The following is a 26,678-nucleotide window of genomic DNA, read 5'->3' as shown; positions in this document are numbered from 1 at the left end:
CTGAAGAACCGGGAATTTACAAGCACTTAAAATTTCTGGGTTATATACAAACCTGACAAATGCCTACAAAGTAATAAAACCATAACTTTTGAGGTGATCCTGTCTACCAGATTGAAACCTACAAATTAATGTGTAACTTTATTGTGTCTGGTATCTAACCAAATAGTAAACAGCAAGTTCAAACACCAATATGTTGGCCTAGGGAATTAATCCCTGATTGGGTCATTAAACAATGCCCTGGTATGCCTTTGTCAGGACATGCCTCCACCTATTCCATACCTTATCTCTAAGATTTGTATAGTTTTTCTTAATAATAGTGAAGTGGTTAAGGCCATAGGCATACTGCTTGGGTTCTTAGCTCTGAGTGTACTAGCTGGGGGTATCAGCTATGTTAAAGTCTTAAAAATGTTGCACTGATGAGGGAGAAATTGACTGGTCTTGCCTGGGAGGCCTCACAGGGGAGCAGACAAGAGAGCTACAACTAGAAATATGGAATTGGCTTTGAAGAGGAGAAGTCAAAGAGAAATTTCATCAGAGCCCCTTAGGCTCTTCTCATTAAGTCTGTTCATATTCAATTTTATTTTAAAGTTTTTAGTCTAAAATATCTGTCTGTCTGTCTGTCTGTCTGTCTAGCTAGCTAGCTAGTGATCAATGGCTCACTACAGCCTGGGCTCAAGCAATCCTCCCGCCTTAGCCTTCTAAGTAGCTGGGACTACAGACATGTGCCACCACGCACGGCTAATTTTTTGTTTATAGAGATGAGGTCTATGTTGCCAGTCTTCTCTCTCTCTCTGAGATAGGATTTCACCTTGTTGCCAAGCTGGACAACTAGTTTCACTAGAGGCTTGCACCACCACGCCTGGCTTATGTGTTGATACTGGAGTTAAAAAGAAATTATTTAGGCAGATAGTGAGGGTAAGGAGGTCCTCGGTAAGGTTTTCCTTTTAATGAAAAGCAGCCCCCAAATAATTTCTTTTCTAATAAAGAGCAGCCTGTAAAATCAAGCTGCAGACATAGAAAGGCAAGCTAGAAGCTTCCACGGGTGAATGCTGCCAGCTGTGCCAATAGGAAAAATAATACCTGGGACTAGGCATGTCCACTATGGCAGCTCCATCTTCCCTTCTCTTTGCTAGCCACATGTACAGTAAAGAGAAGGTAACATGGTGCTGGCCAAGCAAAAACACCATTTGTATAAGAAGAAGATTAGGTTGGGGTGGCCACCTTCCCTGCGTGCTATGTAAACATCACACCTGGTCCAACCAGTCTTTGGGCCCTCTGTAGATCAGACATTGCCTCCTCAAGCCTGTCTATAAATACCTGTGCATGGGCCAGAAGTTCCACTTGGGTGCCTCTCTCACGCGCAGGAGAGAGAGCTGTTCTCCTCTCTCTTTTGCCTATTAAACCTCCGCAGTTAACCTCACTCCATGTGTGTCCATGTCCTTGATTTCCGAGATAGAGTCTTCCTCTGTCACCCAGGCTGGAGTGCAGCGGCACGATCTCGGCTCACTGCAGCCTCTGCCTCCCAGGTTCAAGCGATTCTCCTGCCTCAGCCTCTTGAGTAGCTGGGACTACAGGCTAATTTTAATAAGCTTGGTTATGAGGTTCCCTTGCTAATTGCAAACAAATAATTGCAAAAAAGCAGGTAAAGACTACCAAAGGTGGAGGTAGCAACCAATAGAAAAAGAAGAGAGAGAAAATCTACAAAGAAGATGCAGACATTTAAAGAACCTCATCAACAGACTCAGGCTTCACATGTGGGACAGTCTCTAGAGCAATAATTAATGCTTATAATAATGACCTTTGGTATCAAGAGGTTAAGTTAGTTTTAATATCTTCTAAGAAGGAAGAGAAACATGCAATATGTTTGAATATGATTTTTGCCACAATGAGTAAGTTTAGTGATGAAAGTGATAACATGCATTTCTTTGATGGTTCTGAATAAGCATGTTACTGTACATGGTTTACAAGGTGCTGTCTATTCCTCTTTGGAAATTAAAATAATTTTAATAGGTATTTTAGTCTGTTCTCGCATTGCTACAAATAAATACTTGAGATTAGATAATTTATCAAGAAAAGAGATTGAATTGGCTCATGGTTCCATAGGCTGTACAGGAAGCATGCTGCTGGCATCTGCTCAGCTTCTGGGGAGGCCTCAGGAAACTTTCAATCATGGCAGAAGATGAAAGAGAAACAGGCACATCTTACATGCTGGAGCAGGAAGAAGAGAGAGAGCAGGGGGAGGTGCTACACACTTTTAAACAAGCAGATCTCAAGAAAACTCACTCACTATCACGAGAACAGCACCAGGGGGATGGTGCTAACCCAGCCATGAGAACTCCGCCCATGATCCAATCACCTCCCACCAGGCCCCACCTCCAATCCAGGGGATTACAATTCAACAGGAGATTTAGGCTGGGACAGAAATCCAAACCACATCAATAGGAACATAAAATTGTAATATACATCAACAGAGAAAAATGTGGTTTCTTAAACATGAGTTTTGCTTTTCAGATAACCATTGGTCTAATGTGAAAATTAGTTTAGTGAAAAGTATAGTAAAATTTTATGCCAATTTAAACTTTAGGATTTTTAGGCTGGGCACAGTGGCTCACATCTGTAATCCCAGCACTTTGGGAGGCTGAAGTGGTAGGATTGCTTGAGCCCAAGAGCTCCAGGCCAGCCTGGGCAACATAGTGAGACCTCATCTTTATTTTAAAAAACAAAAAAAACTTTAGGACATTTAGCTACTCAAACTAGAAAAAGCATACTCTTAGCCATACTGATATCTCTAGTCTCTCATATTGGTGAGGTACCAGGATTTTTGTTGGTTTATTCCATATGGCCATCATCTAAGCTCCAATCAGAGAAACAAAAGTATCTATTAGTAATGCTAGAAAACAATAGCACTATTTGTGAGTACTCAATTAATGAATTTTCTTCCTTAAAAAAATTATAGATTATAACATAACTTGAAATCAAACTGTTAAACAGAAGTATTTTCTTTTGTCCATATTTGAAAATTCTAATGGCAAGGCAAGTAAATCTTCTCTAATTAAAGACACCTAAATCACCCAAGATCAAAGCACCAAAGCAAAAAAAAAAAAAAGGTAGTAATGGGAAAATAAGATTATAATTAAAATTCATAACATTAAATTATAAAATAAAATATATAAATAGATCTCTTTTGAGTATAACATATAAAAGAATTCTTTTGGGCCAGGCACAGTGGCTCATACCTGTAATCCCAGCACATGGCAAAACCCTGTCTCTACCAAAAAAAAGAAAAATTAGCGAGGTGTGGTGGCACATGCCTGTAATCCCTACTTGGGAGGCTAAAGCTGGGGTAAAATCTGACAAATTTAATAATTCTCAGCAGAAGTCTTTGGCTGGGTAAAAATAAGTTCAATGCTAGTCAGTAACAAACAGAGATTATGTTTTGGGGTGGTCTTAATATGGTTAACAAAACAAACACAAAGCTTCAGATTAAAATATTGTTAGTATATACATAAATTATTTGGTCCATAAACTCGTAAAACTTACTATAGGATGTTGAAAATTTACCACATTTAAAATGTGGTAGGTCCTACCCTACCCATCTGACTCAGTAGCCTGGAATGAAACCTGGAAGAAATAACCATTACGGAAATAACCCTTGGGGTGGGGTTATACCCCCACCCCCACCCCAAGGTGACTCCCAGGTAGGTTTTCTACGGATCACTGGGAGGAAAAATATTGTTATAATCTACCACCTTCCTTCCTACACCAGGAAACTTCCTAGAACATCAACATTTCATTTCTGACTCATATAACTCCTTCAACTCCTATAGGTAACTTACTGCTTCCCAGGGCAGCCCATTATACATTTAATGGAAGTTTCTTATAGAAACCTATATACTCAAAACATAAAGACATTTAACATGGGCTTACACAAACACATTAGTGTAAAGACTCATTGAAAAATTAAATGAATGAAGAACTGACCTGCTTCTTCTGGTATTTGTTAATTAGATTCAGAAATAAGGCATAACATCTGGAATAGCTGGCCAAAGCTGTGCAGCAGTCACGGTAAGAAGTAAGTTTGCTGCAGAAATGCCAAATGGGAAAATAAAGGTAAACTTTGTTTTTCTACAAAATTCAAGTACACATAGTATCACTTTAAATGCAGACCTTCAAAACATTGCCCAGTTCAAGAAAAGGAGTCTAAAAATACTCTACACATCAGTTCAGAGAAGCTGCAAGGAGGCTTCCTGCTCTACACTCTAGTGAGATGGATCCGGAAAAATTTAAAAGGTAACTTACATGTAGGTGTACACCATCCACGTAATTCAGAAAACACAAACTTACATGAAATTTATATGAAATCTGGTTGGATACCAGTGAGTCCCCTGAGACCACATCAGAAGCAAATGTAAAACTGCTTTAATAGGCCAGGCGTGGTGCCTCACGCCTGTAATCCCAGCACTTTGGGAGGCCAAGGCAGGTGGGTCACTTGAGGTCAGGAGCTCCAGACCAGCCTGGCCAACATAGTGAAACCCCATCTCTACAAAAATACAAAAATTAGCTGGGTATGGTGGCATGTGCCTGTAATCCCAGCTACTCTGGAGGCCCAGGCAGGAGAACTGCTTGAACTCAGGAGGCAGAGGTTGCAGTGAGCCAAGATTGAACCACTGCACTCCAGACTGGGCAATGGGGCGAGACTCTGCCTCAAAACAAACAAACAAAAAACCTATACATTCAAAACAAACGAACAAAAACCTGCTTTAATATAGTAGATTGGTAGTGCTATACTAATATTAGGCAAAATAAACCAACCTTAAGGCAGAAAGCCTTGAAAACAGCTTCAAAATTTCTAAAGCAAGTAAGCAAGCAAGCAAGCAAACAAAACCCGTAAGGCAATATTGACAAACCCACAACAAATCAGGAGATGTTCATATATTTCTTCCTAATTGATGAATCAATAGGTAAAACATCATTAATATGTTAAAAACTTGACCACATACCAGGCCATAAATAAATCTCAGTAAATTTTCAGAGAACTGGTATCTCGAAGACCACATTCTCTGGTCAAAGTGCAATTAAATTAGAGATCATTTAAAAAATAAATTAAAAAAATACTTTTTTTTGGAAATGTAAGAACACCTAAGTTATAGGTCAAAGAAACATGAAAATTACAAAAGAAATACTTAAATACGAGTAATAAAAAATATTACAAATCAAAACTTGTAGGATGGGCCAGGCACAGTGGCTCACGCCTGTAACCCCAGCACTTTGGGAGGCCGAGGCAGGAGGATCACTTGAGGCCAGGAGTTCAAGACCAGCCTGGCTAACATGGCGAAATCCCGTCTCTACTAAAAAATACAAAAATTAGCTGGGTGTGGTGGTGCATGCTTGTAGTCTCAGCTACTCTGCAGGTTGAAGCAGGAGAATCGCTTGAACCTGGGAGGCGAAGGTTGCAGTGAGCCAAGATCACAACACTGCACTCCAGCCTGGGTGACAGAGTGAGACCTTGTCTCAAAAAAACAAAAAACAAAAAAACTTCTAAATACTCATTTCCTCTAATTAGTATTTAGAGGAAAATTTATAGGTTTAAGGAGGCTGAAAAGAAAGGAGTCATGTTTTCTACTAAAATAGAAGAAAAATATGATATATTCACAGAGAGTTGAAGAAAAGGATTAATAAGGATAAGAGCAGAAGAAATAAGACAGGAAGCAAACATACAATAAAGTGGATCAATAATATATTTGTTCTTGGTAAAAGCTAATAAAATAGGAAAGATTTTGCAAGACTAAGAAAAAGAGAAATAGCACGAACAATCAAAATTAGGCAAGAAAGTCAATATTAACAATGAAGAGGCAAGGTAACACAGTGGTTCAAAGTATGAATTCTAGAGCCAGAATACGGTTTCAACTGCAGCTCTATGACATACTAGTTGTGTGATCTCGGGAAAATAACTAAACTTCTCTATGTCTCAGTTTCCTCATATGTAAAATGATAATGACAATAATAGTACATATCTTAAAAAGTTGTTATGAGGATGAAAGGAATTCGTATTTGGAAAGTATTCTGAATATTGCCTAGCATGTTGTAAGTGCTATACAAATATCTGTTAAATAGGAAAAATAAATAAAAGGGGACATAATTAGAGATAAAACAGAGATTAGAATAATAATAAGAGAATAGTTGGAGCAACTTTTATATTGTTTGAAAACTTAGATAAAATTATCAAATTCCTACAAAAACATAACTTTCTGAAACTGAACCAAGTAGAAATGAGAAACATATAACCATATGGGAAGAAGTTGAATCAGTAGTCAACAATATTCACACACACACACACACATATATACCCTGGATAAAAATAGCATTTTGAGCAAGTTTTTAAAACTTTTCAAGAAGCCGATCAGCTTTTTACAAATTCTTCTAGGAAAGAGAAAAAATTGGATTACCTCCCAACCCATTTTATGAGGCTGGTATAAACTTACACTAAACCCAGACAAGGACAATATGAGAAGAGAAAAATATAGGTCAATGTAACTCATGACCACCAATGACAAATCCTGAACAAAATATTAGTTAACCAAACCCAGCAATATATAATGGCTTAACTTGAGAAACTTTATTAGTGTAATTTACTATATTAACAGATTTAAAAAAGAAAATGCATAATCAAAAGCAATTCAGGTAAATATGATTTATCACATACACACAACTGAAGACAAAAACCACAAGATTATCTCAATAGACACAGAAAAGGCTTTCAGTAAAATTCAACACTCCTTCATGGTAAAAACTCTCAATAAACTAGGTACTGATGCCAGGCGAGGTGGCTCACGCCTGTAATCCAGCACTTTGGGAGGCTGAGACGGGTGGATCACCTGAGGTCAGGAGTTTGAGACCTGCCTGGACAACATGGTAAAACTCCATCTCTACTAAAAATACAAAAATTAGCTGGGTGTGGTGGCACATGCCTGTAATCCCAGCTACTCTGGAGGCTGAGGCAGGAGAATCGCTTGAACCTGGGAGGCAGAGGTTGTAGTGAGCCAAGATCACGCCACTGCACTCTAGCCTGGGCGACAAAGCGAGACTCCGTCTCAAAAAACAAATCAAAACAAAACAAAAAACTAGGTATTGAAGGAACAGACCTCAAAATAATAAGTGCCATCTAAGACAAATTCACAGCCAATATCATACTAAATGGGCAAAAGCTGGGAGCATTCCCCATGAAAACCAGCACAAGACAAGGATGCCCTATCTCACCATTCCTATGCAGCATAGTATTGGAAGTCCTAGCCAGAGCAATCAATCAAGAGGATGAAATAAAGGACATCCAAACAGAAAGGGAGGAAGTCAAACTATCTCTGTTTGCAGAAGGGTACTTATGAAAACCTACAACAAATATTATTTTCAGCTGGTGTAACCATGAAAATATTTCCTTTAGAGTCAGAAGAAAGACAACAGGCCCAACACTCACAGATGATTCTACATCTAGAAAACCCCACAGTCTCAGCCCAAAACCTCCTTCAGCTGAGAAACAACTTCAGCAGTTTCAGGATACAAAATCAATGTACAAAAATCACTAGCATTCCTATACACCAACAACAGCCAAGCAGAGAGCCAAATCAGAAAGGCCATTCCATTCACAATCGCCACAAAAAGAATAAGATACCTGAGAATACAGCTAACCAGGGAGGTGAAAGATCTCTACAATGAGAATTACAAAACACTACTCAAAGAAATCAGAGAAGACACAAACAAATGGGAAAACAGCCCATGCTTATGGATAGGAAGAATTTGTACCATTAAAATGGCCATACTGACCAAAGCAATTTACAGATTCAATCCTATTCCTATCAAACTACCAATGACATTCTTCACAGAACTAGAAAAAAAAAACTATTTTAAAATTTAACATGGAACTGAAAATGAGCTCAAATAGCCAAGGAATCCTATGCAAAAAGAACAAAGCTAGAGGCATCACATTGCCTAATTCAAACTTTACTACAGGGCTATGGTAACCAAAACAGCATGGTACTGGTACAAAAACAGGCACATGGACCAAGGGAACAGAACAGAGAGCCCAGAAATAAGGCTGCATACCTACAACCACATGATCTTCAACAAAGCTGACAAAAACAAGCAATGGAGGCCGGGCGCAGTGGCTCATGCCTGTAATCCCAGCACTTTGGGAGGCCGAGGCGGGCAGATCACGAGGTCAGGAGATCGAGACCATCCTGGCTAAAACAGTGAAAACCCATCTCTACTAAAAATACAAAAAATTAGCCGGGCGTGGTGGTGGGCACCTGTAGTCCCAGCTACTCGGGAGGCTGAGGCAGGAGAATGGTGTGAACCCGGGAGGCGGAGCTTGCAGTGAGCCGAGACCGTGCCACTGCCCTCCAGCCTGGGCGACAGAGCAAGACTCCGTCTCAACAAAAAAAAAAAAAAAAAAAAAAAAAGCCATGGAGAAAAGACTCACTGTTTAATAAATAATCACGGGGTAACAGGCTAGCCATATGCAGAAGACTGAAGCTGGACCCCTTCCTTTCACTATATACAAAAATCAACTCAAGATGGATGATGGATTAAAGACTAAATGTAAAACCCAAAACTATGAAGACCCTGGAAGGTAACCTAGGCAATACTATCCTGGACATAGGAACGGGCAAAGATTTCATGACAAAGACACTAAAAGCAAATGCAACAAAAGCAAAAATTGACAAATGGGATCTAATTAAATTTAAGAGCTCTACACAGCAAAAGAAACTATCAACAGAGTAAACAGACAACCTATAGAATTGGAGAAAATATTTGCAAACTATGCATCTGTCAAAGGTTTAATATCCAGGACATATAAGGAACTTAAACAAATTTACAAGAGAAAAACAACCCCACCAAAAAGTGGGCAAAGGGCCAGGTGCGGTGGCTCACGCCTATAATCCCAGCACTTTGGGAAGCCGAGGCGGGCGGATCACCTGAGGTCGGGAGTTCAAGACCAGCCTGACCAACATGGAGAAACCCCGTCTCTACTAAAAATACAAAGAATTAGCTGGGTGTGGTGGTGCATGCCTGTAATCCCAGCTACTTGGGAGGCTGAGGCAGGATAATTGCTTGAACCTGGGAGGCAGAGGTTATGGTGAGCCGAGATCATGCCATTGCACTCCAGCCTTGGCAACAAGAACAAAACTCCATCTCAAAAAAAAAAAAAAGTGGGCAAAGAACATGAACAAACACTTTTCAAAAGAAGACACACATGTGGCCAATAAGCATATGGAAAAAAAGCTCAGTATCATAGAGAAATACAAATACATTAGAGAAATACAAATCAAAACCACAATGAGATACCATCTCACACCAGTCAGAATGGCTATTATTAAAAAGTCAAAAAATAACAGATGCTGGCAAGGTTGCAGAAAAAAGAGAACACTCATACACTGTTGGTAGGAGTATAAATTAGTTCAATCATTGTGTAAAGCAGTATAGTGATTCCACAATGAGCTAAAAGCAGAACTACCATTTAACCCAGCAATCCTATTACTGGGTATATACCCAGAGGAAAATAAATCATTCTACAATAAAGATACATGCACACTAATGTTCATTGCAGCACTACTCACAATAGCAAAGACATGGAATCAACCTAAGTGCCCATCATTGACAGATTGGATAAAGAAAATGTGGTACCTATACACCATGGAATACTATGCAGCTATAAAAAAGAATGAGATCAAGTCTTATGCGTGAACATGGATGGACCTGGAGGCCATTAGCTCAGCAAACCAGCGCAGGAAAAGAAAACCAAATACCACATGTTCTCACTTATAAGTGGGAGCTAAATGATGAGAACTTATAAACACAAAGAAGAAAACAACAGATGTTGGGGTCTACTTGAGGGTGGAGGGTGGGAGGAGGGAGGGGAGCAGAAAAGATAACTCTTTTGACTATTGGATACTGGGCTTAATTCCTGGGTGATTAAATAATCTGTACAACAAACTCCCGTGATATGAGTTTACCTATGTAACAAACCTGCACATGTACCTCTGAACCTAAAATAAAAGTTAAAAAAAAAAAAAGGGGGGGTGGGGCCGGGTGTGGTGGCTCACGCCTGTAATCCCAGCACTTTGGGAGGCCAAGGCAGGCGGATCACGAGGTCAGGATATCGAGACCATCCTGGCTAACACAGTGAAACCCCGTCTCTACTAAAAATACAAAAAATTAGCTGGGCGTGGTGTGGGCGCCTGTAGTCCCAGCTACTTGGGAGGCTGAGGCAGGAGAATGGCATGAACCTGGGAGGCGAAGCTTGCGTGAGCCGAGATCACCCCACTGCACTCCAGCCTGGGCGACAGAGTAAGACTCCATCTCAAAAAAAAAAAAAAAAAAAAAAAAAGATTCAGGGCAAGCATTTGACAAAACTTAATACCCACTAATGAGAAAAAAAGTCATTAATCTTCTAAAGGGTAGTTAGGAAAACCTACAACAAATATTATTTTCAACTAGTGAAACCATGAAAATATTTCCTTTAAAGTCAGAAGAAAGACAACAGGCTCAACACTCACAATTTTGTATTGAACTCCTAAACAATGCAATAAAGAAGAGATGAGGACAGGGGAAAGAATTACAATAATTGAAAAAAAAAATTATATGCAGATAATATGCATAGAAAATTCAAGAGCATCTATAGACAAACTTCTAGTCCTAATGTTCATCAAGATTCTTGGATATCCTTCCTGTAGGAGACAGCTAAAATACATAAATAAATAAGTAAATATTTTTAAAGAGCTATCAATGCAAGATTAATAAGTTCATAAGGAAGGGAAAAGAACAAGAAGAGTTTGGATTCTTTTTTTTTTTTTAGATAGGGTCTTGCTCTGTTGCCCAGGCTGGAGTGCAAGTGGCACTATCTTGGCTTACTGCAACCTCCACCTTCCAGACTCAAGCAATCTTTCCACCTCAGCCTCTCAAGTAGCTGGGACTACAGTCACATACCACCATGCCTGGCTAATTTTTTGGCAGGGGTTGGGGGTGGGGGGCAGCACTAGAGATGGGATTTCGCCATGTTGCCCAGGCTGATCTCAGATTCTTGGGCTTAAGTGATCCACCCACCTTGGCCTCCCAAAGTTCTGGGATTACAGGTGTGAGCCACTGTGCCTGACCAAGAGTTTGGATCTTAAAGGAGAAAAAAAGTGAGAGATTTGAAGGCCAGGCAGGGTGGCTCACACCTCTAATCGCAGCACTTTGGGAAGCTGAGGCAGGAGGATCACTTGAGCCCAAGAGTTTGAGACCAGCCGGGGCAATATAGCAAGACTTCGTTTCCACAAATAATAATGATAAAATTAGCTGAGCATGTTGGCGTGCACCTGTGGTCCCAGCTGCTAGGGAGGCTGAGGTGGGAGGATCGTTTAAGCCTGGGCAGTCGAGGCTGTAGTAAGCCATGTTTGTGCCCACTGCACTCCAGCCTGGGTGACAGAGCGAGACCCCATCTCAACAACAAAAAGTGAAGGATTCATCTTATAGCAAAACTCAAATTAAATCTGTAATAGTAAGTACAGTGTGGTACAGGTCTGAAGATAAACCAAACAGAATGCCCAGAAACAAACCTGAAATTATATGGAATCTTCTGTCTGATTGACAAAAACAGTGAGAAAGGACGGCATAGTCAGTAAAAGGTGCTGGAACAATCAACTATCCACATGGGAAAAATATGAAGTTGGACCCCTACATGACACTATAAACAAAAATAAATTCCTTATGATTCTACAATGCATTAGATAGGTAGTAATTAGGTATCCAGAACAAAGCTCAGGGAAGTGCAGTACAAAAAGATCAGATCTGGAGGGAAGGAGGGGGCTGGGGCTGAAGAACCACCTGTTGGGTACTATGCTTACTGCCTGGGTAACATGATTGTCGAGACCCCAAGCCTCCACGTCATACAATTTACCCACATAACAAACCTGTGTACCATTTAATCTATAATACAAGTTGACATTCATTTAAAAAAAAATCAGATTTGGACTCACATCCTCATACAGGGGTCCTGGGGTCAAGTACCAATTCAGTCTTCAGGAAATTTTGCATTTCTTTACAACTACAACATTATAGTTCAAGAAAAGCCCCAGGCTCCCGAGAAGAATCATTATGTAAAAATACTGACAAAGAGCAGCGCGGGAAGAAACAGAAATGCATAATTCAAAGACAGTTCTGAAATTTAACAACATCTTGCTTGGAGGCAACCTGGATTCAAATGATCATTATTTCTGGAAGAAATAAAGTAAGTGTAGACTTGACTAGTGAAAGCTTGAGCCAAAGTTCAAATAGCTGAAATAGAATAACCTTCTATTACAAAGTCACATCAGACTTTCTAAGCATTGATCCCCTTTTTTGAGTTAAAACTCTTGTTTATTTCCTAGCAAACTGGAAGGTTTGCTGTGTTTTGTATACAGTTTGTTATCTCAAATAAGCTGAGAGGAAGATTAAACACACACACGTAGCTCACAACTCACCAAATAACTAAAATGACTTAACAACCAATGAGTTTAGAATCACAATAGAATCATATAGACAATGGGGTCATTTGTTTGAATTGTTCATTTTTAACTTGGGCCACTAGATTTACCCTTTCTGGTAGGCGAAGTAAAAAGAAGGAAAAGGATTCCTTGCCAGTCACACAAGCAAATATTAAAGATAACTCCAAATCTAAGCATTAGCATTTTTGTAAGGCTACTTCACATCTTAGTCTACCTACCTGAATATTCTGGCAATATTGGTACAGACGTCCTTGTCACCCTTGTACTGTTCCATTGCCGTGCAGAGCTGGGGAAGGGCACTGATGTTTAGGAACTTACTTCTTACTAATGATGAATCAACCAAGTTTCTCAATGTAGCAGTCACCTAGGATAAAAGCATGCTTGTGCCATTTTTTTAAAACTGAAAAAATATAACCACACGAAACAGCACAGTACAATTCATTTCATAAATTTCCTTATATCAGTAGCTAAGCAAAGCTCCCGCTATGCATCTCCCACCAGGGAATGTGAGCCTAGGCACAAGTAGCAACAAATGAAAACAAAGAAAGCCTAATTTGGTTGAAAGGTAAAGAATGAAATATTAATCTTAGTAAGCAATTGGTATACCCCAAACCCAGGGTTAAACAAATCATCATCTAGGTTTGCTAACACTCCTAAGATCTTCAGCTGGCCCTGTGATAACCACATCAGTTCTGCAGATTAGAAACTTCTTGTTCTATGTTTTTCTTTCTTTTTTTTTTAAATTTTATAGGTATTCTTGTCTGATTGTTCTATGCTTTTATAAATAGCATCAGATAATGAATGATGTGGCCAAGGAATATTTAAGATCTTTAGTCTCATTCTCTCCCAAGAGACAAGTATTAAGATCTCACAAATTTGTCTTATTTTATTAAAAAAAAATTCAGGAAAGCTATCTACTTTACCTTCGTCAAAGAGTCAAGAAGAGAAGAGTTTAGTAAATCATAAAACTATTGTTGTTATCTAATACTTTTAATATGCAGTGTGCTCCTTCCTTGTGGGACACTACAGGAAAGCTACTGGTTAAGAGCCAGTTCAGCCTCACCACCCATCAGCCTGGGTTAGTTATTTAACCTCCCAGAGCTCATTTTTCTCATTCAATAAAGTAGAGGTGATGATACTTCCCTAGTAGTTGTGAGGATTCTATGAGATAAGATGTGTGAATGGCATCGCTGCCATCACTTTAGAGTCAAATGACAGGGATTCAAGTCCCACATCTCTTCCTAGTGAAGTGCCCAGGGGCAGCCACTCCTTCCTCCACTTCCCCATTTCCTCATCTGTGAAAAGCGGGTGACAAGCACTGCTCACCTCTCGGGGGATTGTGTGTAGCAAATGGAAACATGTAGCACTGTTTTTATTACTTATCTAATACTGTAAAGCATCATGTAAACATAAAGCATCCTTACAGCCATAGTATATAAACTTTTAAAAACAATTTTTAAGATGACATGATTAGTTTTTCCTTATAACAACAGCAACAAAAAGATACATTAAAATATAACTGACTACCCTAAAAACACAGAAAATGTAAAAAAAAAAAAAAGCTTCAAATAAATGTGTACATGTCTTTTGCAATCAATTCAATTATACAATGATTCTGTAAATTCTTCCCTGAAAGTTTCAGTATCCCAAACATTGGAGGTGAAACAAACTACTTGAGTATTCCACTTAACTCCATAGATCTAAACAATGTCACAATGTAGTCTTCTTCTAAGCTAAGGAATGGGCTTTTTTTTTTTTGGAGACAGAGTCTCCCTTTGTCATCCAGGCTGGAGTTCAGTGACAGGATCTCGGCTCACTGCAACCTCTGCCTCCCCCATTCAAGCAATTGTTGTGCCTCAGCCTCCCAAGTAGCTGGAATTACAGGTGCGTGCCACCATGTCTGGCTAATTTTTGTATTTTTAGTAAAGACAAGGTTTCGCCATGTTGGCCAGGCTGGTCTCAAACTCCTGGCCTCAAGTGATCCAAGCACCTCAGCCTCCCAAAGCGCTGGGATTACAGGGGTGAGCCACTGCGCCCAGCCAGGAATAGATCTTTTGTGAAGACTAATGAACCATTCTAGGAATTCCATTGCTGTCATAAAATGGAAAATTCTCATCATCTGACCCCGTTTCCACCTGTTCTCCTGAGACAGCCCAGGCACCGGAGCACTACTGGTTTACATTAATTCAGAGGATGCCTCAAAACTCTCTTCCATGGAGACGGAAGAGTACAGATGCCTGTGTAACTCCCATGCAGACAGACATCATGGGAAACCATGAAATACCCATTCCAGTCACTGCACACCAACAGTTCCTTTTCCCTGGTCCCCAAGGCATCAAAGATGGGACATCCCAATCCATAGTCATCTTCACACTCCCCACATCTAACCTCTGGCAAGGGACATTGCCAGCAGAAAGGACCATAGTTTCCTTAGGAGCTTTTATTTTCTTGTTTCAATCTCAATTTTTTCCCCTTCTCAGGCCTTATTCTCACCTCATTAGCAAAAGTTTAGACAGCTCAAGGTTCTTCTGCCCCACATACATAACTTTCATAAATAACCCAAGTCAGGAGAGAAAGCCCACATTTATATGTGACATGTCATTTGATTGAAATTCCTACCCATTTACTGCACGTGATACACACAGTTGAGTAATATACAATACCTCACATATTTCCAAATTTGTCATTTGTGGTGCTGGTAGAAATAACATGCATGAAACATATACCATACATTTGAAAAATACACAGCAATAGCTCAATAGATGACACCATCAACCTAGTTGCTCAAGCAGAGACATCCCAGAATCCTGCCTTTCTGCTTTCTGTTACTCCAAGCCATATTGGCTTTTTGTCCATAGCTCCCAGGATAATATTCAGTTCCCTGACCATGGTCTACAAGGCTCAACAGATCTGTCCCTTCTCAACCTGTCAAGCTTCATCTCATACCATATATGCCCCCATAAACTCTACTTAATGCTAGGTTATTTAATATTATGTTTTACTATCTGTCTACTCCTCCAGACTAGAAGCTTTGTTCATCCTTTTCACCATTGCACATCCAGCTCCAAGTCCAGTGCCTGGTACATGGTGGGCGCTCAATAGGCATTTATTAATGGAATGAATGAAGGGGTGGACATCTACAAAGGAAAGACTGGGATATCAGAACACCATGGGCTAAGCAGACAATACCTCTGAGGTAGACAGATTTTAAGATTTTTTTTGAAAGCAGAGAAGTAAAAAATAATGGATGAAAGAAAAATGGACTCTGTAGTTACCCAGCTCAGGCTAACTTGTCTATGTTTAAGACCTTTCAGAGGCCGATCAGTCGCTTCCTCTTCCGTGTTAACAAAGCATCCTGTTCCTGCCTCTATAACCCCCATCCATCACAGAATAAAAAATAACGGATGAAAGAAAAATGAACTCTCTGGAAGGGGACCAGCCTCTGTGTATTTGTTCTCTAGCCTATCTCATTTCTGACAGCAGCTCCTTCCCAAGCTCCTAAACTCCCGGGCCCCACCCCTTTCCCCACCTGACTGGTCACACGTTCACCCCTTCTCTCCACCACCAGCGTCACTGGTTCAGTTTAAGCTCACTTCATCTCTTACCCAAACTCTACAGCCCCCTGGATGGGCTCCTTCCACAGTTTGCCCCCATAGCTGCTCACTGCTGCCAGAGGGGGCATCTCAAAGCTCCGCCTTCCCTGCTCTAAGGCCTCCTGCGACTTCCGGCCCAGCCAGTAGCACCCATAGCCTAAAGGTTCCTCAGTCTCTGAAGTGTGGTTTATCCCTCCAAACTCATCTCCTTTGCCTCGGCACCACCCTGGCCATCTTTCAGACTCTGCACCACATGAGGTCCTCAACCCTTCATGACGCCATGCCTTTGAATAGGTGGCTTCCTCCGCCCAGAGTGCCCTCTATTATACTTTGCCACCCCTTCTCCCCCGGGCCATCTCCTGCTCATTTTTTTCTTTTTTCTTTTTCGAGACAGAGTCTCGATCTCGGCTCACTGCAACCTCCGCCTCCTGGGTTCAAGCGATTCTCCTGCCTCAGCCTCCCGAGTAGCTGGGATTACAGGCAAGCACCACCACACCCTGCTAATTTTTGTATTTTTAGTAGAGACAGGGTTTTGCCATGTTGGCCAGGCTGGTCTTGAACTCCTGACCTCAAGTGATCCGCCCGCCTCAGCCTCCCAAAGTGCTGGGATCACAGACATGATCCACCGCGCCCGGCCTCCTGCTCATTTTTCAAAACCCAGCTCAAGATAACTTCTCTGTGAAGTCCTTTCCGAGGCTGATCAGTCGCTTCCTCTGCTTCCTCTTCCGTGTTACCAAAGCATCCTGTTCCTGCCTCTACAACCCCCAACACAGAAGCATTGTCACTTGTCTTCAGGCATCTTCTCTCCCATGGTGAGCTCCTCTAGGGTACAAACCACTTCTTATTCCTCTTTCTACTCAGAGGACAACAAATGTGCTCATAAAAAGCTCTTAAATGTTCAGCTACTGGAGGGCTGGAAGAGTGAATGAGAAGGGGAAGGAGGAGGGGAATGAGGAGGGGGAAGAAAGAAAGAAGGGACAGGAGCGACAAAAGAGAGGTTTTTCCCTTTAAGACACCTCTGGCAAGAAAGTGCGGGAGCTTAGCAGAGACCTGGGTGAACCAGGGCCTAAAACCCTGAGGGAGAAGGATCAGGAAAAGGCCACCATGCAGATGCAGCTCTGAAGGCCCTATATCTTGAGAGATTTGTCACCAACCTCTGAGAGCCACCAATCTCACTGTGGGGTGATGGTGGGGCCCTGAATGCTCAGACCAGTGGCCTTTTCTGGAAAAAATGCAGAAAAAAAAAAAAAAGAGGATGTGGGGAGGAGAGTCTAGCTAAATCATGTGGTCACAGTAAAGGCAAGTTCCAAGTCAACCCATTTAACTGAATTTTGCTCCTACTTTTGAATTCATTATATACAAGTGAAAATTTAAAAAAAACCCAAGAACTCTCAGTTGAACAGAGATAAATCTGTGAAAATTATCAATGAGTTCTGTGCTCTACAGCAGGGTCTTTATTTCCCACCCCCAAGAAAAGCCCACCCACTGGGCCCTCCCCCAAAGCAGGAGTTAACCAAAGCCCAAGCTTTATGCTTGGAGGTGTGCATCCATTTCTTTCTTAACTTTCTATTCTAATTTATATTATGTATAAATGCACAAACTTAAACACACATTTTTCTTTTTTATTGTATATAATCTTTCAAACCACCTCAAATCCCTTACTTAAAAAAAGTCTTGTTTAGTCTCTAAAGGACTTAGTAGAGAAATTCTCAACCTCTTAAGTAGCATTTCACCAAGAAATAGCACACTGAAAAACACAAGTTTTAATTCCTATCTTTTTCCCCATCTCTTAACTTGCAATCCTGTGGGACTTGCAATCCTGAAGGCAGCCCATAGGAAGAAGAAAAAAGAGAAGAAAACGACACTGATAATCCACAAAGAGGACTAATACAAATGTAAGTTTCCTTGCTTATTAGCAATTGTTAGGTGATGTTTAGGACAAAAGGGGACCTAAGGTTTTGGTAAATACCCAGGAAGAAACATTCCATTTTGCTTCTGGTTACCAATCTACTACTGAAAAATGACTGAGCTATACTTGACAACTTTCTGGTGCTCACTTTTCTGAGAAAGCTTCTTTCCATGTTCCCCAAATTATTTGATCATAACAGGTACCACCCTCAGTCAGGGAAAACACCTGGAGACTTGGCAAAGCTACCCAGCTCACATTGAATTATGTAAGCCTCAAAGTTTTCATTGTGTAGTCAGTATTGGGAGACCCATTTTAAAGGGAAAAAATGTACTAAGAAGAAACTAGATCATTTATAAATGCACAACTACATTTTAATACAGTAAAATGAGAACTCAAAAGCTTTAGCTTCTGTTTTTTTCAAGTTGACTATAGGTACTTAATTATCAATTTCAAATTGTGTTTTCAACTATTAATTAATTGAGAAACCTTAGCAAACACAGGAAATATTTGTCTTAAAATATGGGGCTGGGCCCAGTGGCTCAGGTCTGTAATCCCAGCGACTCTCGTGGATGAGGCAGGAGAATCGCCTGAACCCCAGAGGCTGAGGCTGCAGTGAGCCATGCCTTTGATCGCACCACTGCACTCCAACCTAAGTGACACAGTGAGACTCTGTCTCAAGAAAAAAAAAAGGGTGGGGGGGCCCTCCTGACTTGGATCACTGGACTTGAGGACACAACAAAGGCCCAGCAGCTGTGGTCTCATTCCTGCGTTCTCTACTGCAGTGGGTGGGTGCGAGGTGGGGCAATCTCCACACACACTGATCATGTCCAGAGTGGACGGCCCTCTCTTTTCCCTCTGTGCCCTTCCTCCATCAGAGTACTCTGTCCTCAAGGAACTCACCAGATTCTGCTCTAGAAGGCAACCTGCCATCAGAGCTGCCCCAGATCAGAGGAGCTTGTGACTCATTGAAGCTCAGAAGTCTATCAGCTCCCAGGTAGGCTAGTGCCCTGGCCTCAGTTTCTTGGTCTATTGCCTCCCTACTCTATTTGGCACTGGTCTCTAAAAGCATTTTGCAATCATCTGGAATATCCACAACTGAAATCCCTCGAGCTTTGTCTCAACTTTACTGCCAACTGCAAAATTGTTGACTTCCCACTGATGATGTAAAAGAATAAATGCAGCCGCCAGAGACCACAAACAGTGTGAAATGATTTACGACTAAAGCCACTATTTTCCAACCTCAGCTAAGCCATCTCCCTCTATTAATAAAGGCAGATTCATTTCTTTGAACTTGTACCCAATTGAGGCCACATATATGCCAAAACCAGAGCCTGTGTGGTAACCCAAGAAGTTTCATATTGTCTCATATATGATTTGTACAGTTCTGGCTGAGACAAATGAAACCAATGACAAGATGCTGCTAGACATGTGAAATCACTGGTAACATGCATGTCTAAGCTTTTCTTGGAATTTATTAAGATATATGCATATGAAGGTAATATTAATTAATAATCCTTGATAACACTCGGTGCCTGGCTACACAGGCCTACTTGGCACATCCCTACCATGGGTGTCCGACTTAGCAGGAAATGCTTCTGTCCTCCTTAAACCTCCAGTGTCCTACTTTGAGACTCTATTTAACATTTGGCTCTGTTTATTGTTGTTTCTCCATTTACTGCCTCTATGTCAGTTACTTCACTAAAATGAGTAGGTAGCTGATTCTTCTAGTTGTGGCTATGTATGTATTCAATACAGGAGAAATTTTGAATATCATACAAACAATCTAGAATGGCAATGCAGCAAAACAAGAAAAAGGAGTCTGAAAAAGATAGTGCATTAAGAACTACCAAGCAATGAAACCACTATTCACAATTATATGCTAAAGCTAGTGACATTTCCTTACTGCCACAACTAATAGATCTACAGTGAAGAGAGGAGGCTGAGCAGACAGAGCACTAATTGAGAGCAAATGGCTCTCCTCAGACACAGTAGGAGCCTCATTTCCACCCTTGATCTGTCTTTTAGCATAACACTCCTGACCATCCACCGCCCTCACTTCCTGATTGGTGAGCTTGGGACAGGAATCAGACACTCCCAGTCCAGCCCCTACCTGGTCCCTCTCTTCCCTTCCTCTTTTAGAAGTGAGCTGCCATCAGAACAAAGGTGTTCTGCTCCTCCAGGGACAGACGTGGTCTGTGACTGGGTGGGTAAATCTAATTCTAGGACTCAGGATTAGAAAGCATGCCTGCCTCAGCTATCAGCCACATCCTCCAACCACGGTGATAACTTTATCCCCATCCCCAGCCTCCTTAGCCTCTTATTTCCAAGTAAAAAACCCAAGGCATTACATATTTAGGTTTCTGAGTCTTCTCAGATCTTCAGATCTGCTGTCCCTGGAAAATTGGAGGAGAACATGAGTTGCCTATGGACAGCTCCTTCCTAGGAAAGGGAAGAGAAGGGAAGAGGAAGAACCTGGGCCCCAAATGCCTACTCTCTCGTGGCAACTGGGCACGTGAGTGGTTAGTTATGCTGCTGGCAATTCTTTTATAGGAAGGAAGCCCCATAAGTAGAAAATAGCTGTCTCCTTCCCATTAACAAATACATCATTAAAAAAGTGGCGGCACGCGCCTGTAATCCCATCTACTTGGGAGGCTGAGGCAGGAGAACTGCTTGAACCCGGGAGGTGGAGGTTGCAGTGAGCTGAGATCATGCCACTGCACTCTGGCCTGGGCGACAGAGCAAGACTCCATCTCTAAAAACAAAAACAAAAACAAAACAAAACAAAATAAAAAATTAGCCAGCGTAGTGATCAGTACCAAAGACTAACCCCTAAAATAGCTTCATCTAATCTCAAAAACAATATGCTAAGCAAAATAAACCAGATATAGTACTCTAGGTAACTATGGCATATCCATATCAATTCCTATTGATAATGTACAATAGTTATGTAAGATATCACCACTGGGAGGAGCTGGATGATGGGTACACAGGACATCTCGGTACTATTTTTGCAACATCTTGTGAATTTATACTTAGTTCAAAATAAAAGTTTAAAAAGGTGCCAGACACAAAAGGGTACATGCTGTATATTCCGTTTATATAAAGTTTTAGAACAGGCAGAGCTTATCTATGGTGAAAGAGATCAGAAAAATGGTTCCCTCTGGGAGGAGGGTAGAAGAATGAGGATTAATGAGAAGAGGTGGGAGGAAATTTCTGAGGTGACAGAAACCTTCTGTATCTTGATAAGGGTAGGGGTTACGTGGCTTTCTACTTTTGTCAAACTCATCAAACATATAAGATCTAAGCATTTCATTGGATGTAGATTATACCTTAATTAAAATAAAAAGAAAATTAAAAACCTCATCTACTGCTTGCTATTCAAGCAAAACCTTCAAAATAAATGCTTTAAATTTGGTTTAAATTATCAAATCTCCAAAAAAAAAATTATCTGTAAGAACTTAGGAAATACAATCATGGGGCTATTTGCTCCCATTTTATAGGTATGCAGTTTACTTCCTCCAATAATCAGAGCAAAGTTCTACTGGTAGACACTGCTACCTTGGTTCTGATTGCACAGTCTGAAGAGTTAGGCTTCCAATAGGTGGGGTCGCGCAAGATAAACAATTAACATAATTTCCAGCATAAGTACGCATACTTATAATTATCTAAACACCTAAATACAAATGCATTAATCTCTACATTTAAAAACTATGAAACATAACTCAAGCAAGATTTAAAAGACCCCGGCCAGCCTGGTACAATCCTTCATTACTAATAATAACTTAAGTCACTGCTTGATCAAATCCCCAGACTTCAGTTGAAGGCCTCTCTTAAATTCCCCAAATCTTGAAGCAAAGAATAGCTGGCTCTGAGAATTGGGGTCCATCATGTACCCAGAATCCCATACATTACCCTAACACCCTCCTCCAATTTTAGTTTCTCTTTGGTGCTCTTCTCTACATTGCTTATCAAAGCCCGAACAACAAAAAGATTAAATATTTGAAAGTCATCTTGGACTCTGTCTTCTTAATTTCTTGTGATTACATTTTTATCCCATCAGAAGTAATTGCTCTTTGAAGCTTCAGGTTTGGGTAATTCTGATCTTATTTTATTGAATGGCTTTCTGGTGAGTGCCTACTATGTGCCTTGCCCTGTTATGGGCGCTTTACTAGACGATCTCATTTCATTTCCTAGCTGCCCTTTAAGGCAGGCATAGTCAGCACTTTAGAGACAGGAAAGTGAGGCTCAGAGGGTAAAGTGGGCTCAGTGTCCCAGCTGAGAGGCCAGCTTATGCTGGGGGCTCCAGTGCGGTGCTATCCTCACTGGACCATGCAGGGTGGCGGCACTGGGCCTGCCCCAGCATTGTCCAGGGTTGAATGAACCATGAGGGTTCCCAACGGCAAACTGAATACAGGATTGAGCCCAGCTCAGCCAAAGTGGGGAGCTCACTCTAGGGCTCAGAAAAAAAAAAAAAAAAAAATCAAGTATATCAAAACATCTTTTAATTTAAAAATACAGAGCTAAAGAACTATGTAAGATTGAAAGAGAGCAAGAGAGCACACTGTTGCCCTAGGAGATGGCCCCCTCACACCCCTCGCTTGCCTATTCGCACGGCTCCAAACAAAGTGGTGGGATCCCTCTTCACCTACACGCTCTCTGCAGCATTTGCCAAAGCTGACCCATCCTTGCTGAGAAAATCTCTACTCTTGTACATTGCCCTTCATTTCCTAGTCACTTCCTTTTCTCTTCCCATTCCACAAATGAGGCCATTTTCACAGAATCTGTCATCAGTCCCTCTGCTCTTTCTCTACTCTCTCCTTGGGTAATTTCATTGTCTTTCTGCCTTCAACCATCAAATCCATGTAGATGACCCTAAATCTGTATTTTTGATCTTACCTGCTCTTCCAAGCCTCAGCTCATATCTCCTACTTCCTACTCGAGAGGCCTGCTGGCATCTGAAAGTTTTATATTAAAGCTAATTTCGGCCGGGAGCAGTAGCTCATGCCTGTAAACCCAGCACTTTGGGAGGCTAAGGTGGGTGGATCACTTGAGGTCAGGAGTTCGAGACCAGCCTGGCCAACATGGTGAAACCCCGTCTCTACTAGAGACCTACTAAAAAAATTTTAGTTTTGTACTAAAAATACAAAATGTAGCTGGGTATGGTGGCACACGCCTGTAATCCCACCTACTCTGGAGGCAGAGACAGGAGAATCACTTGAACCCGGGAGGCAGAGGTTGCAGTGGGCCGAGATTGCGCCACTGCATTCCAGCCTGGGCGACAGAGTGAGACTGTATCTCAAAAAAATATATTTTAAAAATTAAAAAATAAAAATAAAGCTAATTAACATAATTTTCTTCCCACAATTTTCTTTCGTCCTCTCACCAAATCCAGTTCCTTTCTGTAACTCTCTAATTTCTATTCATGATACCATCATTTATTATTTTCTGAACTATCCAGGCTCAAATTGTCTGAGTCAGCTCTCTTTGTTCCATACACTTTCCTATTCCCTAAACCCTAAAAACAAAAGGAAGGAATCGAGTGAAGGAAGGAAAGGACTGATGAGGTGGGAGGACCGACCTTCCCGAGAGACTTCCATTTACAAAAAGGAAGAACATGACAGTGGTATGGTACTGAGCAAGCATCTGGATTTGCGGGAGCTGCTAGGGAGGTGTCTGCAGGCTTAGGGGCCAGAGAAGCGGGGGTAGGGGGCTGTGGGGAGGAAAAGCAAACCATGTTACCTGGGGTGCTGCAGAACAGTTCTAACTTCAAAAATAGTATATCTAAAGAAGGCAAATAATACATTTCTCTAAGGATTGAATTCAAAATCAACTGGGTCAGGCTGTAAAGAAAAAACAGATTGGAAGTACAAGTGAATCCAAAAAATAGGCATGCAAGTTCAAGTCAATCTGAGCTTTAATAGTTACATTGTACACCTATAAATTACCTAGCTGTTAATGTAAGTACATTGAGATTTCCTTCAATCACAGCAAAGCAGCTTTGTACATGATGTTCTCAAGACACAGAGGACAAAGGAGACACCGGGAGAATTTGGGCTTAGTTGTGATTGTGACATAGACAGAAGACTCTTCTCTGTTCTCCAGGAAAGGGCACAACAGAGACCAAAACAGACTTTCAGATGGAGGTGACCCCAGGAGTTTCCTTCAGCTCCTGTGTCATGCCTGCCCGACTGTAGCTCTTTAAAGGTCACAGACGAACCCTAACACCTCATGATAATCCATTCTAGAGCAACACTGACAAGTCCCTCTTTCCATCTGTGCCACCTCCTTGGTGGTGCAATTTACTACTGGCATTTAGGGGCCTTGCCTGTTAGTTGGCCTATATTTCTGTTTTTCCAAGTTCCAGGGAGCTCACCCTAAATTCTAGTGTTCTGGAGTTCAGTGAACATGCACAGTTTAACCTGCTTTACTCTTACGACTTTACAGACAAACTCGCATCTCCAGTTTTGACAGCCTGGGACTATTCACGCTTTGACTTGATGCACAGGTGGCAGCACCCAGTTTCTCTGAGCATCTTGTCCTTCTCAAAATGCTATTACATTTCTGACATGCAGAACTGAATGCAATGTTGGCCATGTGGAAGTACCATAATTTTGCAGAAGAATAAGCATTGGAATACTATTATCTGGATACAGGGATCACCAAAAAGTAGGTGCCTACTGACAGCTCTCCTGTCTTACTCATCACCCAGAACATGCTTGGCACAGAGCAGCCACACCACAAAACTTGTGAAATGAGTGTCTCTTGATTTCAGCCACCAGGTGATAAACACATATCAATACATACAGCCATACGTATACATATATGTAAGAAACAACACAAAGAAGACCTTCCAAAATTCAACACTGTGTTTTTTTTTTCCTCTAAGCAACATTAGTCCGTTTGCTTTGAAGGAGCTTTTCCTTCATACCCATTCCTTTGTCTCCATTCTAATCAGTCTAAAATCTAACTGCAGGAATGCCTCTTAACTGGGGCTGCTGTGTTTGAGATCTTAGCCCTCCAATCTGTCATGTATCACGGATACGTTCTCCTCCCATCACTTTTCAGCTATTTGGTCTTTATCAGCTTAACATTTTGTGCACATTCATCTTTCTGCCGCTCTGATCTCATCTCGTCCCCCCATGCACTCACCTCCAACTGCTCCTTGTTGCCCCAAGTCCACTCTTGGCAGCTGGTATTCAAGACTCGTGGCTGTACCTTGTGAATCTCACCTTCCAAGATTCCCACACAGAATCTCTACTCTAGACAGCCCTACCTCTTCAGCACCTCCCAAACACACCTTATTTATTTCCCACTTGAGTGTTCAACATCCTTTTCCCTTTGTTCTAGTTTCCCAAATCCTGCACAATCTTCAGGGTCCAGCTTTGGAAGATGTTTTCCACTCTTTCAATGAGCCCAACGGAGCTGCTTTTGGAAAACAAGATGACTCTAACGCTGTGCCAGATGTTAAAGCAAGCGAAGTTTTGTAATATGAGGTCCCCAGAAAGTGGGCCAAAGCTCCTGAGGTTCTTGGGGTTGAAAGTCGTAGAAGAAAAGCAGTCACGCCACTAGATGTTGCCTGCTTGTATCTTTTTGGCCCTCATCATGTTCTCTCTGGCTGGCAGACATTATTTTATTCTTACTACAGCCACAAGTAATTTATTTATTTTTTCAACTGAAAAAAGCGCTTTTAAAAATGCCTCCTGGCCAGGCACAGTAACTCACACCTATAATCCCAGCACTTTGGGAGGCCGAGGTGGGCAGATCACCTGAGGTCACGAGTTTGAGACAAGCCTGGCCAACATGGTGAAACCCTGTCTCTACTAAAAATACAAAAAAAATTAGCCAGGCGTGGTGGCGGGTGCCTGTAATCCCAGCTACTCAGGAGGCTGAGGCAGGAGAATCGCTTGAACCTGGGAGGTGGAGGTTGCAGTGAGCCGAGGTCACACCATTGCACTCCAACCTGGGTGACAAAAGCAAAACTCGGTCTCAAAAAGAAAAAAGAAAAAAAAAGCCTGCTGAGCTGGAGTTACCAGGTTCTCAAAGCTGGTGTAAACAGACACTTCTGCTTGTGGCCAGATCTGTCTGGCTGAATTTGCACATGAACCGGCTGGTGAAAAGTCAGTCAGTGTTACACATTCACAAAAGCAGAGGCTTTCATCTGCTCTTGGAGTGAAGTCTTGTTGCTTACATTTTATCATTTGTATGATACAAAACAGCTTTTGTTTTCATTAAATATGAGGAAATGTCCCATTCAGGGGATTCTGCAAATGACAAAGACTAAAACAATGTCTCCTTCCTCCCCAAATCTGTAAACACACAAACAGTGATACAGTTGATAAATATGGCATTTGGTGACCACAGCTGGAGTAAGTTCAGGTGGATGCCATCATGGGCTCCATTTTCTCCTGCTAGACAGGGGTGTGGGTCACCCATGCCAGGCCTTAGGCTGGTTCCAAGAAAGGCTTTGGAGACAATGACAGAGCCCACTGCCATCAGTTGGTGGCAGGTGGTGGTGGGCAGTGAGGAGGAACTTCTACAGCGCCCCCTAGAGGTGGGGGGACACAAATGTCAGGAAAGGAGGGGGGATCCAACCTGGTGAATCAGTTTGCACCTAAGGATGCTGAATCCAGGGGAAAGGGACATAAAAGAGTAACACAG

At 41.5% G+C, this 26,678-nt stretch overlaps 1 protein-coding gene across 24 annotated transcripts in view; it reads right to left on the bottom strand.

Moving 5' to 3' along the window:
- ARMC2 (armadillo repeat containing 2) overlaps positions 1-26,678 on the bottom strand; it is a 202,404-nt gene that overhangs the window by 108,523 nt on the left and 67,203 nt on the right. For all 24 annotated transcript variants that reach the window (XR_010157759.1, XM_054686854.2, XM_001149668.8 and 21 more), the window contains 2 exons: positions 12,737-12,882; positions 3,982-4,081 (listed from right to left, as the gene is read on the bottom strand). Coding sequence is in view for 23 of the 24 variants with exons in the window: in XM_054686854.2 (XP_054542829.1) it covers positions 3,982-4,081; positions 12,737-12,882 (246 nt within the window). In the remaining variant the exon portion in view is untranslated. The remainder of the gene's footprint in view (positions 1-3,981; positions 4,082-12,736; positions 12,883-26,678) is intronic.

The sequence above is a fragment of the Pan troglodytes genome, chromosome 5 (assembly GCF_028858775.2).
Source record: "Pan troglodytes isolate AG18354 chromosome 5, NHGRI_mPanTro3-v2.0_pri, whole genome shotgun sequence".
NCBI classification, from domain to species: Eukaryota; Metazoa; Chordata; class Mammalia; order Primates; family Hominidae; genus Pan; species Pan troglodytes.
The sequence above is the reverse complement of the archived record's forward strand: the minus strand, read 5'-3'. Positions and strand labels throughout refer to the sequence as shown.